This window comes from Bufo bufo, chromosome 10 (genome assembly GCF_905171765.1).
Source record: "Bufo bufo chromosome 10, aBufBuf1.1, whole genome shotgun sequence".
Classification (NCBI taxonomy): domain Eukaryota; kingdom Metazoa; phylum Chordata; class Amphibia; order Anura; family Bufonidae; genus Bufo; species Bufo bufo.
In genome coordinates this window covers 150,958,108-150,976,167 of record NC_053398.1, presented here as the reverse complement: position 1 = coordinate 150,976,167, position 18,060 = coordinate 150,958,108, and the positions used below count along the sequence as shown (strand labels likewise).

Sequence of the window (18,060 nt, the reverse complement as noted above, 5' to 3'; positions counted from 1 at the left end):
CTGCATGTCCTGACACCTTTATATCCTAGCCAGCAGTGTGGTCTACAGGAACTCTTCTGTAGAATCAGACTGGACAGAATAGCCTTCACTCGCTACACATCAACCAGCCTTGGTCAGCCATCAGCATTGTTGTTGATCACCACTTGTCCTTCTTTGGGCCACATAATATCCCACCCCTGACAGGAGACATTGTTCAAAACAACTTACTTCATCTGTCAGTGGTTTTAATGTGCTGGCTGATTGGTGTTGCATTTTCAACATTTCTAATAAATATGGCCACAGGCTACATCACTTAGGATACAATTAGACAATGGGGATGATGAGGTTCTAGGGACTCATTTTTTATAATAATGCACTGGTAAGGGTACTTTCACATTAGCGGCAGGGGAGTCCGGCAGGCTGTTCCGGCGGGTGAACAGCCTGTCGGATCCGTCCTGCCGCTAGTTCACATGTGTCCCTGGACTGCTGCTCCATCTCCATTGACTATAATGGGGGCAGGGGTGGAGTTCCGGCGGCAGCACGGCAGCGCATGCCGAGAGGCGTCGTAGTTTTAGTCTGGCTCCCTCTCGCTGTGCGCTGCTGCTGGTACTCCGCCCCCAATATAGTCAATTGGGACAGAGCGGCAGTCCGGGGACACATGTGAACTAGCGGCAGGATGGATCCGACAGGCTGTTCACCCACCGGAACAGCCTGCCGGACTCCCCTGCCGCTAATGTGAAAGTACCCTAAGTTGTGAAAACGGCAACTCCCATCATGTCCTGATGGTCAAAACATTTACATATCAGCTACAATGTCAATGGACTCTACCTCGATGGTATTTTGCAATCTTAAATGCTGGTATAGCGAACAATACATCGCCACACAAGTCCAGGAAGCGATCACGAATCTCCAGTGGATCAGTGGTGTCGCCAAGATACTCGTCAGTGGCGAGAGGGATGACATCAGGACTTAGACCCTAGAAAATGGACATAAACCACAATGAAGAGAAAACATTCCTTATAGATAATAAGACGCAGAACATAACGGACACGAGCTCATCTCACCAGTATATGAGTTTGGAGCTTCAGCATCATAGTCTCCCGCGTCATTCCTTCTGTTATCCCTGTGATATTCACCATCTAAATACAAATATACAGTAGTCACAAGAATATTACAGTGGATATAATGGATTATTACAGAGGAATATCTTTCTATATGTCGCTCTACCCAAAGGCTAAACTTTCTCTAGGCTCAAGAATATTTCTGTTGTCTTAACCTACACAGTATTTAATTCATTGGAGGAGATACATTAATGTATATTTTTTTTGTTTACTGGTCTCTGCAGGATGGAAAAGCATAGTGTATGTAAAAGCTTAGTGTACTGTGGTTTTCCTGCTCTTTTTCCCCAATGTACACCTTACACATAGTGCAAACAAATTATGTGAACCCAGCCAAATTGAATGTATTTTACTGCATAAATATACCTGTTTAATTAAATGCAGATTACTCCAGAAATCAATATAGAAGTTTAATTCGACACATTTGACTGCGTAAATATACAATTGTAAATTGTCAATACCAGTGTGCATTGTGTTTTTGGAAGGGTGAAGACATTTAGTTGCTCTTGTGTTAATTCACCCCCCCCAATAAAAAATATTGCAATTATTTAATAATTAGTGTATCAAACCTGTGACATTGTTTTAATAGGCCTTATAATAATGTGTCTGGTAAATGATGGAGTGGAAAATGAAAAAGCCTGTGACTCGCCATCCATAAATAAGAATGTGGGTAGTTATAGTAATGATACAGCAGTAGTAGCACCAGATATCCAGCCAATAGTAGCAGTAGGCCACATTTCTCTCTCTCTCTCTTCCAGCAGGCGTCAAATTATTATTAATGACAAAGAGGAGGAGATTGTAGACTGGATGGTTCACTCCTCCTCTCAGCTGCTGCAGGATAATGTCAATGTCACCTCTGAGTCTGACACCATGCCTTTGAGCTAGGGTTCAGTGCATTCCTCCTGCTCCTACTTCTTGCAACCGCAGAGAAGCCTTTTTAATTGCTGTCTTCACTTCCTCATCCTAGTGGGGCACCAACAACAGATGCAACAACACCCCATGTTCTATGAAAGATACTCAAGATAGTCTTCCTGTTTATGACTGTCTGCGTTTAGACTGACATGAGGAGGAGGTTCAGGTAGAAGTGGGGGACCCAATGCATACAGTATCTCTGTTGGTTGTGGTTGTCGCAGTAATAGTGACACTTGTAGGGCTGGTCATGGTGGTAGGGCAGCACTAGTAATGTGGACCGTGCACTCAGGGCAAATACAGAGGAAAGAATTGTGAGTGGGGCCAAAGACTACAGAATGACATATAACAGTCTGATAAAAGTGGTGGGGAGTGTAAGGTCTATAATGATTGAATAGTATCTGGGAGCTGGATATGGATGCAGAGGAGGAGGGTGCTGGCCGCAGAGGCAATAAAGAGCAGAGACAACAGACAGCCCAAACCTAAAAAAAAAAAAAGGCTAGGGACAGTCCTGCTTCTATTGTGCCCATGGCAAGAACTGGTGATGTCACAGATACTAACGAGCTCGGCTGCTGCTAGCTTTGTGCGAGTATCTCCCGTATTGTGTTTTTTGTCCACAGGGGGGGCACAATAAACCACTGCCATGTGAAGATCTTTCCAGGAAGGAAAATAAGCAGTGGGCATTCAAGCAGAAACATAGGTACCAGGGCTCTAATGCAGAGAACATTCAGAACAAGTCTGTCCTCCTTCTCCTTGTCTCCTTTGTGGCAGCCAGGCTGCATCTACGTGCAGTACAGAGTCCTTGTCATCATCATCAGTTACTTCTTGTCCGCTGCTGCTTTGTGAGACATCCATAACGGAATGAGTGGCCATGAGAACACAATTTGCGACCACCATTAGCTTGTGTCCATGTTGGACTTCCACCTGGCCAAGCTGCTGGCTGTGCAGTTTCTCTGGTACCATTTAGTTGTGGTAACTGTCTTGCAGTTCTGCGTCTTCATCAAAATGTAATTCTTAATAAAAGTGTTTAAAATGGTCTTGTTTTCCAAATTCTGTTCTATAGTGTCCGTCATTCTAGCCAGTTGTCTGTTACAATTGTCTCATTTTCTAAATGTTGGGCAGTTCTGTAGCTTCACCCAACTGTAATTGCACTCTATAGTATAAGGCTGGGTTCACACGGGCGTTGCGGGAAAATGTGCGGGTGCGTTGCGGGAACACCCGCGATTTTTCCGCGCGAGTGCAAAACATTGTAATGCGTTTTGCACTCGCGTGAGAAAAATCGCGCATGTTTGGTACCCATGCTTGGGATCGGTGTTCTGCAGATTGTATTATTTCCCCTTATAACATAGTTATAAGGGAAAATAATAGCATTCTGAATACAGAATGCATAGTACAATAGCGCTGGAGGGGTTAAAAAAATAAATAATAATAATTAAACTCACCTTAGTCCACGCGTAGCCCGGCATCTCTGTCTCCTTTGCTGAACAGGACCTGTGGTGAGCATTAATTACAGGTAAAGGACCTTTGGTGACGTCACTCCGGTCATCACATGATCCATCACCATGGTGAAAGATCATGTGATGGATCATGTGATGACCGGAGTGACGTCACCAAAGGTCCTTTACCTGTAATTAATGCTCACCACAGGTCCTGTTCAGCAAAGGAGACAGAGATGCCGGGCTACGCGTGGACTAAGGTGAGTTTAATTATTATTATTATTTTTTTAACCCCTCCAGCGCTAGTTTACTATGCATTCTGTATTCAGAATGCTATTATTTTCCCTTATAACCATGTTATAAGGGAAAATAATAATGATCGGGTCTCCATCCCAATCGTCTCCTAGCAACCGTGCGTGAAAATCGCACCGCATGCTTGCGATTTTCACGCAGCCCCATTCACTTCTATGGGGCCTGCGTTGCGTGAAAAACGCAGAATATAGAGCATGCTGCGATTTTCACGCAACGCACAAGTGATGCGTGAAAATCACCGCTCATGTGAACAGCCCTATAGAAATGAATGGGTCGGTATTCAGTACGGGTGCAATGCGTTCACCTCACGCATCGCATCCGCGTGGAATACTCGCCCGTGTGAAAGGGGCCTAAGTTCTTCTGGCCAGCTTCCCCCAGGCGAAAGTGCCTTAAATACCCACAGGTGGCCAGCCACAGGCTGTAATAGATCAGGGAGCATGTGTGGTGGCCCTTTAAAAGTCAACAAAAACACAGGGATGCTGGAGGGAAGGACCTAGCCGGCAGGAGCAGGATGTGTCCTTCTGGGGGAGGAAGATGCATGGAGTTGGCCGGCCTGGAGCCTTGGGACAGCAGCAGCAGGAGTAGGGTGATAGATGTGCCGCCATGCCCACCCCAAACTGTAGGACAGTGGTGGGCATTGAGCACCGCCATAACAATATCATCATACTTCTGACCAGCTGCGCTTTCTTTTTTTTTCACATTTTTATTTTTTCAATTGTCTTGTTTTCTAAATGTTGTGCAGTTCCATGCTTTCCCTCAAATTTAAATCAGCACTCTCCCGCTAGTAATTAACGCCACTGCATATAGCGAGGGCATTTTTGACTACAGATACTGTTGGCAGCTAATGTGTTAAATCCCCCATGTCTTCTGCCAGCATTGTGGTTTCTCCTGAAAGGGGGAGGGGGGGGGGGGGTATTCCTTTAGCACTGGGTCTGCCTATTTGAGTATTTGGTTTTCTCCCCCCCCCCCCCCTTTTCCTGGTGCAGATTAGATGGTCTCTCCTGTCCAGGGCTTTTTTTCTGGCGGAACGCACCGGAACGGCGTTCCGCCACCTTTCGACATCGCAGCCTGCCATGCTCCAGTATCAGCGGGGAGGGACTGGGAGGAGGAGCTGGGGGCCGGTGCGTTCACTGTGCTCCGGCCCCGCCGCTCCAGTACAGTTATAAAATGTGTAATTCAATGAATAATGATTCATGCTGCCCCCGTCTGTAGTATAACATTCAATATATCCTACTCACAGCGCTACTGTTATATCGTAATGCAGGCCGGCCGGGCAGACGAGCGGCAGAGTGACTGACGTCACGTGCCTGCGCCCCCTGCTTCATTTATAAAGTAGGCCGGCCTGCATTACGATATAACAGTAGCCCTGTGAGTAGGATATATTGAATGTTATACTACAGAGGGGGCAGCATGAATCATTATTAACTGAATTACACATTTTATAACTGTACTGTAGCGGCAATGGGGGGTCTGTGGATGGCACTGTTATGGGGTGGGGGGGTCTGTGGATGGCACTGTTATGGGGTGGGGGGGTCTGTGGATGGCACTGTTATGGGGTGGGGGGGTCTGTGGATGGCACTGTTATGGGGTGGGGGTCTGTGGATGGCGCTGTTATGGGGAGGGGGGATCTGTGGATGGCACTGTTATGGGGTGGGGGGGTCTGTGGATGGCACTGTTATGGGGTGGGGGGGTCTGTGGATGGCACTGTTATGGGGTGGGGGGGTCTGTGGATGGCACTGTTATGGGGTGGGGGGGTCTGTGGATGGCACTGTTATGGGGAGGGGGGATCTGTGGATGGCGCTGTTATGGGGTGGGGGGGTCTGTGGATGGCACTGTTATGGGGTGGGGGGGTCTGTGGATGGCACTGTTATGGGGTGGGGGGGTCTGTGGATGGCACTGTTATGGGGTGGGGGGGTCTGTGGATGGCACTGTTATGGGGTGGGGGGGTCTGTGGATGGCACTGTTATGGGGTGGGGGGGTCTGTGGATGGCACTGTTATGGGGTGGGGGGGTCTGTGGATGGCACTGTTATGGGGTGGGGGGGTCTGTGGATGGCACTGTTATGGGGTTGGGGGGTCTGTGGATGGCACTGTTATGGGGTGGGGGTCTGTGGATGGCACTGTTATGGGGTGGGGGGGTCTGTGGATGGCACTGTTATGGGGTGGGGGGGTCTGTGGATGGCACTGTTATGGGGTAGGGGGGTCTGTGGATGGCACTGTTATGGGGTGGGGGTCTGTGGATGGCACTGTTATGGGGTGGGGGGGTCTGTGGATGGCACTGTTATGGGGTGGGGGGGTCTGTGGATGGCACTGTTATGGGGTGGGGGTCTGTGGATGGCACTGTTATGGGGTGGGGGGGTCTGTGGATGGCACTGTTATGGGGTGGGGGGGTCTGTGGATGGCACTGTTATGGGGTGGGGGTCTGTGGATGGCACTGTTATGGGGTGGGGGGGTCTGTGGATGGCACTGTTATGGGGTGGGGGGGTCTGTGGATGGCACTGTTATGGGGTGGGGGGGTCTGTGGATGGCACTGTTATGGGGTGGGGGGGTCTGTGGATGGCACTGTTATGGGGTGGGGGGATCTGTGGATGGCACTGTTATGGGGTGGGGGGGTCTGTGGATGGCACTGTTATGGGGTGGGGGGGTCTGTGGATGGCACTGTTATGGGGTGGGGGGGTCTGTGGATGGCACTGTTATGGGGTGGGGGGGTCTGTGGATGGCACTGTTATGGGGAGGGGGGATCTGTGGATGGCGCTGTTATGGGGTGGGGGGGTCTGTGGATGGCACTGTTATGGGGTGGGGGGGTCTGTGGATGGCACTGTTATGGGGTGGGGGGGTCTGTGGATGGCACTGTTATGGGGTGGGGGGGTCTGTGGATGGCACTGTTATGGGGTGGGGGGGTCTGTGGATGGCACTGTTATGGGGGGGGGGGGTCTGTGGATGGCACTGTTATGGGGTGGGGGGGTCTGTGGATGGCACTGTTATGGGGTGGGGGGGTCTGTGGATGGCACTGTTATGGGGTGGGGGGGTCTGTGGATGGCACTGTTATGGGGTGGGGGGGTCTGTGGATGGCACTGTTATGGGGTGGGGGGGTCTGTGGATGGCACTGTTATGGGGTGGGGGTCTGTGGATGGCACTGTTATGGGGTGGGGGGGGTCTGTGGATGGCACTGTTATGGGGTGGGGGGGGTCTGTGGATGGCACTGTTATGGGGTGGGGGGGTCTGTGGATGGCACTGTTATGGGGTGGGGGGGTCTGTGGATGGCACTGTTATGGGGTGGGGGTCTGTGGATGGCACTGTTATGGGGTGGGGGGGTCTGTGGATGGCACTGTTATGGGGTGGGGGGGTCTGTGGATGGCACTGTTATGGGGTGGGGGTCTGTGGATGGCACTGTTATGGGGTGGGGGGGTCTGTGGATGGCACTGTTATGGGGTGGGGGGGTCTATGGATGGCACTGTTATGGGGTGGGGGGGTCTGTGGATGGCACTGTTATGGGGTGGGGGGGTCTGTGGATGGCACTGTTATGGGGTGGGGGGGTCTGTGGATGGCACTGTTATGGGGTGGGGGGGTCTGTGGATGGCACTGTTATGGGGTGGGGGTCTGTGGATGGCACTGTTATGGGGTGGGGGGGTCTGTGGATGGCACTGTTACAGGGATCTCAACTCTCCCGGAGGTTCAGGGAGTCTCCCGCTATTAGATAGCGGCTCCCTGACACCCGCATGTGAGACAATATATCCCGGAAAGGTTTATCTCAGTCAGAAAGCAGAGCAGAGAGAGAAGAGAAGTGACAGGACAGAGTTTAGATTACAGGTTGAATTAACCCTTTAGGGTCAAATTGGCTTCTCAAGGAGATCTATATGTTAAAGGCAACCCTTCTGTCTCATTCAGTAGCTATAGAACTATTGAGAGAGATGCATTTTTTTGAAAATACATTTACACATTTAACCCTCCATTTTAATTATATTATTTACCCCAGTGTTAAATTCACACCCCCTGGATGCTTTAATCATATACATAAATATGATAATTTGGGGCAGGGTAATGAGCCCAGTCCTCCACACCATAGAGCAAAGTGTGCAGATACTGCATATGTTTGGAAAATGTAATAAAAAGTTTGTGAAAAAAAAAAAAACCTCCCTGAAATGAGAAGTGCACCTTCCTGAAATGAGTTTTTGCAGGTTGGGATGTCTGCTGTTATGGGGTGGGGGGGTCTGTGGATGGCATTGTTAAGGGGGAAAGGGGGGTCTGTGGATGACACTGTTAAGGGGTGAGGGGGGTGTCTGTGGATGGCCCTGTTAAGGGGGGTCTGTGGATGGCACTGTTATGGGGTGGGGGGGTCTGCGGATGGCACTGTTATAGGATGGGGGGGGGTCTGTGGATGGCACTGTTATAGGATGGGGGGGGGTCTGTGGATGGCACTGTTATAGGATGGGTAAGTTCCACCACCTTTTCTCTGCTCCTGTCCCTCCCCCTAGAGTTAATAAATAGGAGGGCTTATCACAGCTCGGTCTCTTTTCACCGGCACCTTCAACAGGAATTTCCCACCCTCCCGCCCTTTGATTGTTTTTCTCTATGATGTTTTTTCTTACATATCCTTCTTACAGTTGTCATGGTTTAAGTCACAGCTGGAGGTCGGTGGAAATAAATGACTAAGACCGGAGGAGAAGGCGGACTTGCCCACTGTGGTTTCCGTGGGGCATATCGCTTCTCATACTCTTGCAAGTGGTCTCTGGTGATAAGAGTTTGGTGGTTTGGTGAAAAAGTGATTAAAAAAGATAAATAAAGCCGTGACCGATCCTCACTCCACAAAACATGTGGCTCTGTCGTTATTTGGTTTAGGCGGGGAAGACATGCGTTAAGCGGTTGGGTTTTAGTTATCTGCAGTCTAGCAGAAGCCGCATCAGCCAATTCAGTTTGCTACATGATGGAACAGGTCACACTTGACATCAGACTTGTTATGTAATGTTATGTATTGCTGTTACTTAGGGTCCATTCACACGTCCGTGGTGTGTTGCGGACCCGCAAATTGCGGATCCGCAACACACCCGGCCGGCACCCGCTATAGAAATGCCTATTCTTGTCCGCAGCTGCGGACAAGAATAGGACATGTTCTATCTTTTGCGGAGCTGCGGACCTGAAGTTCGGGGCCGAAACCCGGAAGTTCGGGAAGCGGAGAGCACATAGTGTGCTCTCCGCTTCACGTCCGGGCACATAAAGAATGAATGGGTCCACACCCGTTCCGCAAAATTGCAGAACGGGTGTGGACCCTTTTGCGTACATGTGAATGGACTCTTAACGTGTTAATGCCTTGTAATGTCTCAGCATCTCTCTGTAAGGATCAGTTGGGGTTAATAATCCTGACTTTTCCCCTGTAGGAAGTTAGGTGTTGGCCTTAGGGTACTTTCACATTAGCGGCAGCCTTCTCTGGCAGAATGTTCCGGCGGGTGACATTATGTAGTTTTATTCCAGCCACCACTCGGCATGTCTGCCGTGCCGCGGCCCCGACCTCCGGCCCACCCCCATTATAGTGAATGGAGCCGGAGCGGACTTCCAGCGGCACGCGTGCGCTAGCAGCAGCATGGATTCGGCAGGATGTTCACCCGCCGGAACAGCCTGCCGGAGAAGGCTGCCGCTAATGTGAAAGTAGCCTTAGATCTGCTCCTAGCTCAGTAGTGTGCTAGTGAAGGAAGTGAGAGAAAGCTAAATGTGCATACTCCTCAGAGAACTAGACCTTCATCCCAGAGAATCACTGTCTCTGAGATCCGCAGAGATAAAACCATCACTACTTCACCAAACTCCAAGAAAAGAGAAGCGAAAGAAAAAGAAGGTCCAGAATCTGCAATCTCACACCTGGACACAGTCTGGCCCACTGTATTCTTGATTCTCTATCATTCAACTGGGAATTACAATCAAGCTTGCAAGAACATTATTATCAGCCTTAGATTATGCAGAGAGAGAGACTTAGGAAAACCAGGGGCAAGGAGTACTACAATCCCTATCCTGGCCTACTGTATATCCATATATTGCTATCTGGGAAGATTTGCCTTTTCGGTTCCATTCTGAACTTTAGTAAAGAGAGACTTGTGTATTTTCTATAACTGGCCTGGTTACCGACTCCAGAATCATTTGCCAACCACAACATCTACAACTCCTGCCTTGCATCCATACAACACTTGTAACACCAAGGGCAACCTAACTACCACCAGGCAGGAGCCCCAAGGGAAGAAAGGGTGTGCCCTCCTGCCAATGTCCTGGCCCTATAGAGCATCAGTGTAAAGATTTCCTCTGCAAATAATTATTGCAACCAGAGCCACTACTATTCCCACCCTCAACTCTGCTACTCTGGGGCTTGCAGCACATGCGCCACCTGAACAGCTAGGTTGAGTCATATCTGGATTGTGCCCTTTCTCCTGGACTTCTGGGAAAGCCGACTGGCACAGCAGCTGGAACTGGCCTAGTTTACGATCACTGTACTGTCTAGTCCAGGCTCCGAAACTGTCAGATGGAATTTAGAGAGGCAGATAGCATCTTTTGCTAAATGTAACTCTGCTGTAGTGCTGGCATTCTCATTTTCTAAATGACTGTGCCCATTCTTCTGCACATCCCCTGCCCCTGGACCCCATAGTCTTCTATGGAGGCAGAATGAAATAGTGGCTCCAACTGGCCCTCTTTGCTATCATTTTAATGTCTTATACAACCTCCAGTGTCATTTCAGAGAGTTTTCAGCATGGCAGGTGGTGTCTTCACATTCATGCAGGCAAAACAAGTAGTGTCAAACAAGACCTTGGTCTAAATGAATCAGGCTCATGGATCAATAAGGATTTCCACACATCTCTGGCTGATGACAATGATCAGATCCGCCATTGCTTACAGCGGCTATTTATTTTTGACCCAATGATGTAATTGGTGCTGTCTGCCTGCTCATCATCCTCCATACTGTGCTGCAGCTGCCATTTGTCACGGATGGTGTTGCAGAAAACTGGAAGTTATAAATAAACATCCGACTGACTTGATCCCAAACTAAGGAACATATGGGTGAGCCCTATAAAACCCCTAGAGCTCTCCCTAACTGCTATGCCCATGCAAAGATCTTTATGATAGATAATGGCATGCCCTCGTACCTAGACTGAGTGACACCTGAAACCCTATAATAGTGAGGGGACACGACCACCGGCTCCCTGCACTTAATACGGAGGGAGTCAGGGTTACCTAGAATTAAGCCAGCACGGAAACACAAATAAAGGAAAAGACTTATCTGAGGAACCAGCAGTTGCAGCCTCTTGCAGTGAACACAATCCAGGAAGTAGTATCAACCGCAAAGTGAGGCAGTATGGGAGGGAATATAAAGGGAGGCAATCAGTGTAAATAGATGACAGCTGGGAGAAGGAAAAGAGATGACAAAGTGAAACCAAAACAAAGAACATCATGCAAGAGGTACAGAAGAACATCTGCCACAGCTTCTCAGAGAGCTGGCGGTGACACCATTCTCCCTGCTGTGGCCGTAACATACTGACTGTTCAAATGAAAATAACAATCTCTCTCAAATATTTTGGCACAATGTCCTATAATACCTACCGCTACTATTGTAGAGGGAGTGCTGTTATTCTTTAGCTTTACACCTACCTGTAATGCTTCCCAACCAAACTCGTGGTTATTGAATCCAATGAGAAGTGGGACCTTGTTTCCTTCCTTGTCAGCCATTATCCCCTTTACTGGTTTAGGTAGAAAAACCCCATCCACACAGGCAGGAAGAAACAGAATGCCCTGCAGAGACACGAGATGGACAGCAGTAGGTAACCATACATCAGTGATGGATCAGTAGATACACTACTCACAAAAAGTCAAGCATATTCGGGTAAAATTTATGGAAACAGTAAAATGTTATATATGGAAAATGTTCCGGCCCCAGTGATATTAGATGATGAAAGTCGGACATTTAAGTAGAAGCAGTAATGGCGATTTCCTCATCTCAGACAATTTATTGAAACAAAAGCAAACACCAGTGGTGGGTATACCCCCACAAAATGTCAGGGTCTCAAAAACGTATCATGTGGCCTTGAGCATCAATTCCGGCTTGACAACAATGGGCCAGATTTATCATCAGCTCAAGTCAGAATAATGGAGTGAAAAAGTCTCCAAAAAATGCGCAAACGCTAAAACTGCGCACAAATTTGCGACTTTTTTCTGCTCTTCACTATGCTCGCCAGTTTTCTGAAAGTGGGCGTGTTTTCTTATGTAAATGAATCTCTAGACAGATTTACTATTGGGACTATTTAAAAAGTCGCAAAAAAATGCGCAATTTCACTCCAGTGAGGACCATGCTTATCTTTTGAGACTTTTTAATAGGACATGCGACTTTTTGGTAAAGACGTGCTACTTTTTCGTAAAGATGTGCGACTTTTGTAAAGCTGCTTACTGACGGATAAACTGCTACCGTCAAACCACATTTATTACAGTCTTAAAGGGCCGATCATAAATCTGACTTGGCTAAAACTGACTTTAGCCATATGTGAAAGTGGAGTGAGCTGTCAGAGTAATGATAAATCTGGCCCAATGTCTCCTGCTGTTCACAAGTCGACTTATTGTCTGCTGAGGCATGGCATCCCACTCTTCTTGAAGAGCGGCCCTCAAGACATTGAGGTTCTGGGGTACAGAGTTACGAGCCTCTACACGGCGACTCAGTTGATCCCATAGGTTTTCAATGGAATTCAGGTCTGGAGAAAGTGCAGGCAGCTCCATGTGAGGTCCCCCAGTCTCCAGCAGCTGTTCTCTAATGATGGGACCTCGATGAGCTGGGGCATTGTCCCCCATGAAGATTAAACCTGTGTTGTTCATGCAGAGGCACAATGACTGGATTAATGATGTTCTTCAGGTAGTATGGGCTTGTCAATGGACCATTCACAGTGTAGGTCAGTTCTGTATGGACTAGACACAACTGCCCACACTGTAACACCACCACCACCACTGTGGTGACAACAGTGGCTGATGCAGAGCACTCTCCTTGACTTCTCCAACATCGTTGGCGGCCATCATTTCCGCTCAGTGTGAATTGTCTTTCATCAGTGAACAGCACTGAGGACACTGGTCCTTCTACCAGGGTAGATGCTCCCTGGCCCATGCAAGACAATGACGTCTGTGCCTGGTGCGGTCAGGTACACTTGTAGGTCGTCTATCACACAGACCACACTGATGTAAACAGTTTTGAATGGTCCGATGTGACACTTGGGTGCCTCTCACCTACCTTAAATGTGCCTGGAGTTGTGTGGCATTCATCATCCTGTTGTTCACAATGAAGCAGTCATCAGTGTGGGATGTGTCCAAAGGACGTCTACTTCTCTGACTTTCTGTGACTCTTTCAGTCTCTGTATCTCTGATACAACCTGCTCATGACTCTCTGACTCTCTAAGCTCAGTGGCCACTTCTATCTGAGGACATCCTGCTCGAAGCCTCGTAATGGCGAGGTATTGGTGATCAATTGTTAGGTGTTGTCTTGGTCTCATGATGTCAGAATGTGAACAGCATGATGAGAAGGACTAATTAAAAACATTTCGAATTGAACAAGGAAATTTATTGGGCGATTCATGCCTGTTGTAAATTTTGATGTTAAGCTCCTTGTTAGAGAACAGCAAGTTGTGAAAAAATTCCTGAAACACTGAACAGTTGGACATGTGCATTCAGAAGGTTAGATAAGGTCACATTACGTTCTTCTGTAAAGGTCAGAGGGCATTTTAGGGTCATCCTGAAATTTCGCCCACAAGACAAATATACCGAACATTTTGTGAGTAGTGTTTGTGCACCAGAACCAAAGACTATGGGAGCTGATGTAATACTATTGTAGGGTGATACAACACCTACCATTTCTTTGACAATAGCGATAAGCTCCTCCTCTGATTTCTTCTTTAGACAGTCGGCTATAGAGTAGAGATCACAGCCTGATGTCTTCGCTACTATCTGCAGAGGAAAACAGATGTACAGTAATATTCAGATATTGTATATACTGTATTCACTTCAGGACCGGTTGTGGCTTTCACTAGTGTTGAGCAAATCAAAGTTAACTAAGTGGACTTCGATCTGAATTTCAGGAAAATTTCGATTCATCGCAAAGTCGCATTTCCAAGCTCTTTGTGGTAAAGAATCACAGTAAGAAACAAAAGAATAAATCTGAAGTCACTGTGTTTGGTCAGTGTGATGACATGATGACACCATCACGTCAGCGCGCGTGAGATTTGGCGCATTTTGTAAAGTCTATATGGCCGCAACAGCCTCTCTGCGAGTAAATGGATTTGGTTTTCGGAAAGTCCTCAATGTGACTGCTAGATGCTGTGATCAGCGTTGAATGTAGCATCTGAGGGGTTCAATGACTGGGGCGGTGCGATTGCCATTCCCCGTCATTGCACCCACTACATACTATGGAATGCGATTCCTAACAAAGTAATTTATAACAAATCAAATTTCTTTCTGATATTCGGCGACGCAGCCAAATCAAATTTTTGATAACTTTGCTCATCTCTAGTTCTCGCTCCCACAGTGGAACTATAACCGTGGAGCAGCAACAGGAGGTGCAGAAATTGCAATTGCGAAAGTTGTGGAAGTTGTTCAGCCTTCAGTTATCACCACAATCCCCCATTAAAATGTTTAATCAGACGTGAGTTATTTCAACGTGGAAAAATGGGGTTAGCACAATGAATATTATCTCAGATTGAATAAGAAAAATCCCACATAGCTTTACATCTAGAGAAATGATGGGTGTATTCCTTCTGGATGGACTATACTTACATTCTGGTAGTAGAGGAGTTCTTCAGAGTTGCTGACCACTAAGTTAGGCATTGTTACAGCTCCGCTCTCTGCGATGGCGCGGTGGAACAGACCTTTGGCTAAAGGGGAGAGAACCTAGAAGAAGACAATTCGGATCACCTTCATCGGATCTATTAATGATGTTTTTAATAACTAAGCACCACATTTATCTAATATATGTACATGAATACAAAAGAAGAATTTCCCAGGGGTGATAGATGCTCAATATGGATCGCTGCGTATCAAACACTAGAAAGAACTTACAAGAGAGGAGACGCTGATCGCACCGGCAGATTCACCAAATATAGTGACAGATGTGGGGTCACCACCAAAGTCTGCAATGTTTTCCTGTACCCATCGTAGGGCGGCAACTTGGTCTAGAAGCCCATAATTACCAGGTAATTGCTCATCTCCAGTACTGAAATAAGAGGAAAAGGTACATTTTATAGGATAACTGAAGCCTAAAGTCTATGTCCAAGTCTGATCATCATTTACATATTACATTTAAAATAAACTTACTTCAAATTACTCATCCTGTACTGATCCTGACTGAGTTATACCTTGCATTATAGTTCGGAGCTGCACTCACTATTCTGCTGAGGGAGTTACTCTGTACATACATTACTTATCTTGTACTGATCCTGAGTTACATCCTGTATTATACCTCAGAGCTGCACTCACTATTCTGCTGGTGCAGTCACTGTGTACATACATTACTTATCCTGTACTGATCCTGAGTTACATCCTGTATTATACTCCAGAGCTGCACTCACTATTCTGCTGGTGCAGTCACTGTGTACATACATTACTTATCCTGTACTGATCCTGAGTTACATCCTGTATCATACTCCAGAGCTGCACTCACTATTCTGCTGGTGCATTCACTGTGTACATGCATTACTTATCCTGTACTGATCCTGAGTTACATCCTGTATTATACTCCAGAGCTGCACTCACTATTCTGCTGGTGCAGTCACTGTGTACATACATTACTTATCTTGTACTGATCCTGAGTTACATCCTGTATCATACTCCAGAGCTGCACTCACTATTCTGCTGGTGCAGTCACTGTGTACATACATTACTTATCCTGTACTGATCCTGAGTTACATCCTGTATTATACTCCAGAGCTGCACTCACTATTCTGCTGGTGCAGTCACTGTGTACATACATTACTTATCTTGTACTGATCCTGAGTTACATCCTGTATCATACTCCAGAGCTGCACTCACTATTCTGCTGGTGCAGTCACTGTGTACATACATTACTTATCCTGTACTGATCCTGAGTTACATCCTGTATTATACTCCAGAGCTGCACTCACTATTCTGCTGGTGCAGTCACTGTGTACATACATTACTTATCTTGTACTGATCCTGAGTTACATCCTGTATCATACTCCAGAGCTGCACTCACTATTCTGCTGGTGCAGTCACTGTGTACATACATTACTTATCCTGTACTGATCCTGAGTTACATCCTGTATTATACTCCAGAGCTGCACTCACTATTCTGCTGGTGCAGTCACTGTGTACATACATTACTTATCTTGTACTGATCCTGAGTTACATCCTGTATCATACTCCAGAGCTGCACTCACTATTCTGCTGGTGCAGTCACTGTGTACATACATTACTTATCCTGTACTGATCCTGAGTTACATCCTGTATTATACTCCAGAGCTGCACTCACTATTCTGCTGGTGCAGTCACTGTGTACATACATTACTTATCTTGTACTGATCCTGAGTTACATCCTGTATCATACTCCAGAGCTGCACTCACTATTCTGCTGGTGCAGTCACTGTGTACATACATTACTTATCCTGTACTGATCCTGAGTTACATCCTGTATTATACTCCAGAGCTGCACTCACTATTCTGCTGGTGCAGTCACTGTGTACATTGTGACACAGCGAGAGGTCTGGTTTGGGAAAACAGGTATTTTCCTCCCAGCATGTGCTGCTGGGCTGATTTACAGCCAGGTAAGGTCAAATACTGGACCAGATTTATAGTACCGGTTCTGGTTTCGTCAGCACCTGGCAGTCCTTCAATAGGCAGCTGGGCTCAGAAGCCAGGTCTCTGTGTTGGGATCTGGGACCCTTGTGTCTGATTGAAGGCTTGCTACCTGTTTCGCGTGAAAACAGGTTGGTGCTACTATGGTCAAGGACTCTTTGAGGCAGAATTGCCGCATGGTGTGAATTACCACCAACACCACAAGGTGACTTTTTGCTTGTTTTGTCACTTGCCTAAAGTGTGAATAAAACACTGAACTGTTTGATCCAAAGAACTTGTTGTTGCCTCTATACTGCGCCCGCTAATCCTGCCTACCAGAGTGAAACCCCGCAATTGGTGGAGGATGCGGGCAAGAGCAGTGAGGCTGGCATGAACGCTAATATTTTTGGTTTCTGCATTTTTCAGGCATGATTGTATGTCGTACATTAAACCATCTGTATTACAACCCGTGCTCCACAACAAAATGGAGGCTGTTGTGAAGGCCCCCATGGAGGCTAATCTGCAGCAGCAAGAGACAAACCTGCATCAACGCGAGGCTAATAAGCAGCAGCAAGAGACGACCAACCAGTTGCTGCTACAGTATGTGATGGTTCTGCAGACAGCAGGAGCAACCCCAAGCGTCCACGATGCCCAGAAAGCAGTCTGTGCCGCGATTCCTAAAATGACCCCTGAAGACGACATCGAATGAAGATGACATCGAAACCTACCTGGCGATGTATGAGAAAAGCTATCCCGTGACCAGTGGGCTGAGGTCGTCGCTCTGTTCCTGGCATCCGATTCCCAGCGGCTGTATTTCAACTTGCCGGACGATCAAGCGGCCGACTACCAAAAAGTCAAGGGTGAGATTCTGGCAAGACTGGGGGTGAATGTGTTGGTCCGGGCCCAGCGGGTACATCAGTAGGAGTTTAAGCTGGCGGAGCCTGCGAGACCCCAGTATTATAACTTACTTCACCTCTTGCAAACATTGCTACAGCCTGATGTGCTGAGTCCCACTGCTATGCTGGATGGTCTGCTAGCCGAGATGTTCTGGAGGCCTTTGCCATACCCTCTCCAGCACTGGATCGGTTAGGTGTCTCCTGGCAATGCCCTTGAGATGGTGGACCTGGTGGAACGTTATGAAGCTACCAGGAATCTAAAGGAGGGTTCTGTCAGGAGGATGGGGTCGGCAAACCCCGGAAATCTCCACCCCAGGCCGGAGATTTGAGCAGATAAAACCCGGGATGTACCCACGGCGGACCTGGCTCCGATAGTATGCTGGCGGTGTCAGGAGCCTGGCTATGTAAGGGCTGAGTGTCCCCATCGGGTTGAGCCCATGGACACTAACTATCGCTACTGTCAGTCGCTATAACGGATCTCCTGGCACCCCGACCGGGTACCTCTGTCGATGGATGCTCCTAGTGCTTCCCGAGGACTCCAAGCACTTGACACCGTAAGCACTGCGGACCCCACGAACCGCCGAAGCATGGTTGAGGTCTCGCCGTCTCCTACCCACCCTGGA

At 47.7% G+C, this 18,060-nt stretch overlaps 1 protein-coding gene across 1 annotated transcript in view; it reads right to left on the bottom strand.

Annotated features, from left to right (window-relative positions):
* The window catches only part of LOC120980150 (fatty acyl-CoA hydrolase precursor, medium chain-like), a 108,762-nt gene that overhangs the window by 23,344 nt on the left and 67,358 nt on the right, over nt 1-18,060 (bottom strand). The window contains exons 5-10 of the mRNA XM_040409049.1: nt 14,811-14,964; nt 14,529-14,642; nt 13,608-13,703; nt 11,376-11,516; nt 1,044-1,118; nt 808-955 (exon numbers count right to left, since the gene is read on the bottom strand). Of these exons, the coding sequence (XP_040264983.1) occupies nt 808-955; nt 1,044-1,118; nt 11,376-11,516; nt 13,608-13,703; nt 14,529-14,642; nt 14,811-14,964 (728 nt within the window). The remainder of the gene's footprint in view (nt 1-807; nt 956-1,043; nt 1,119-11,375; nt 11,517-13,607; nt 13,704-14,528; nt 14,643-14,810; nt 14,965-18,060) is intronic.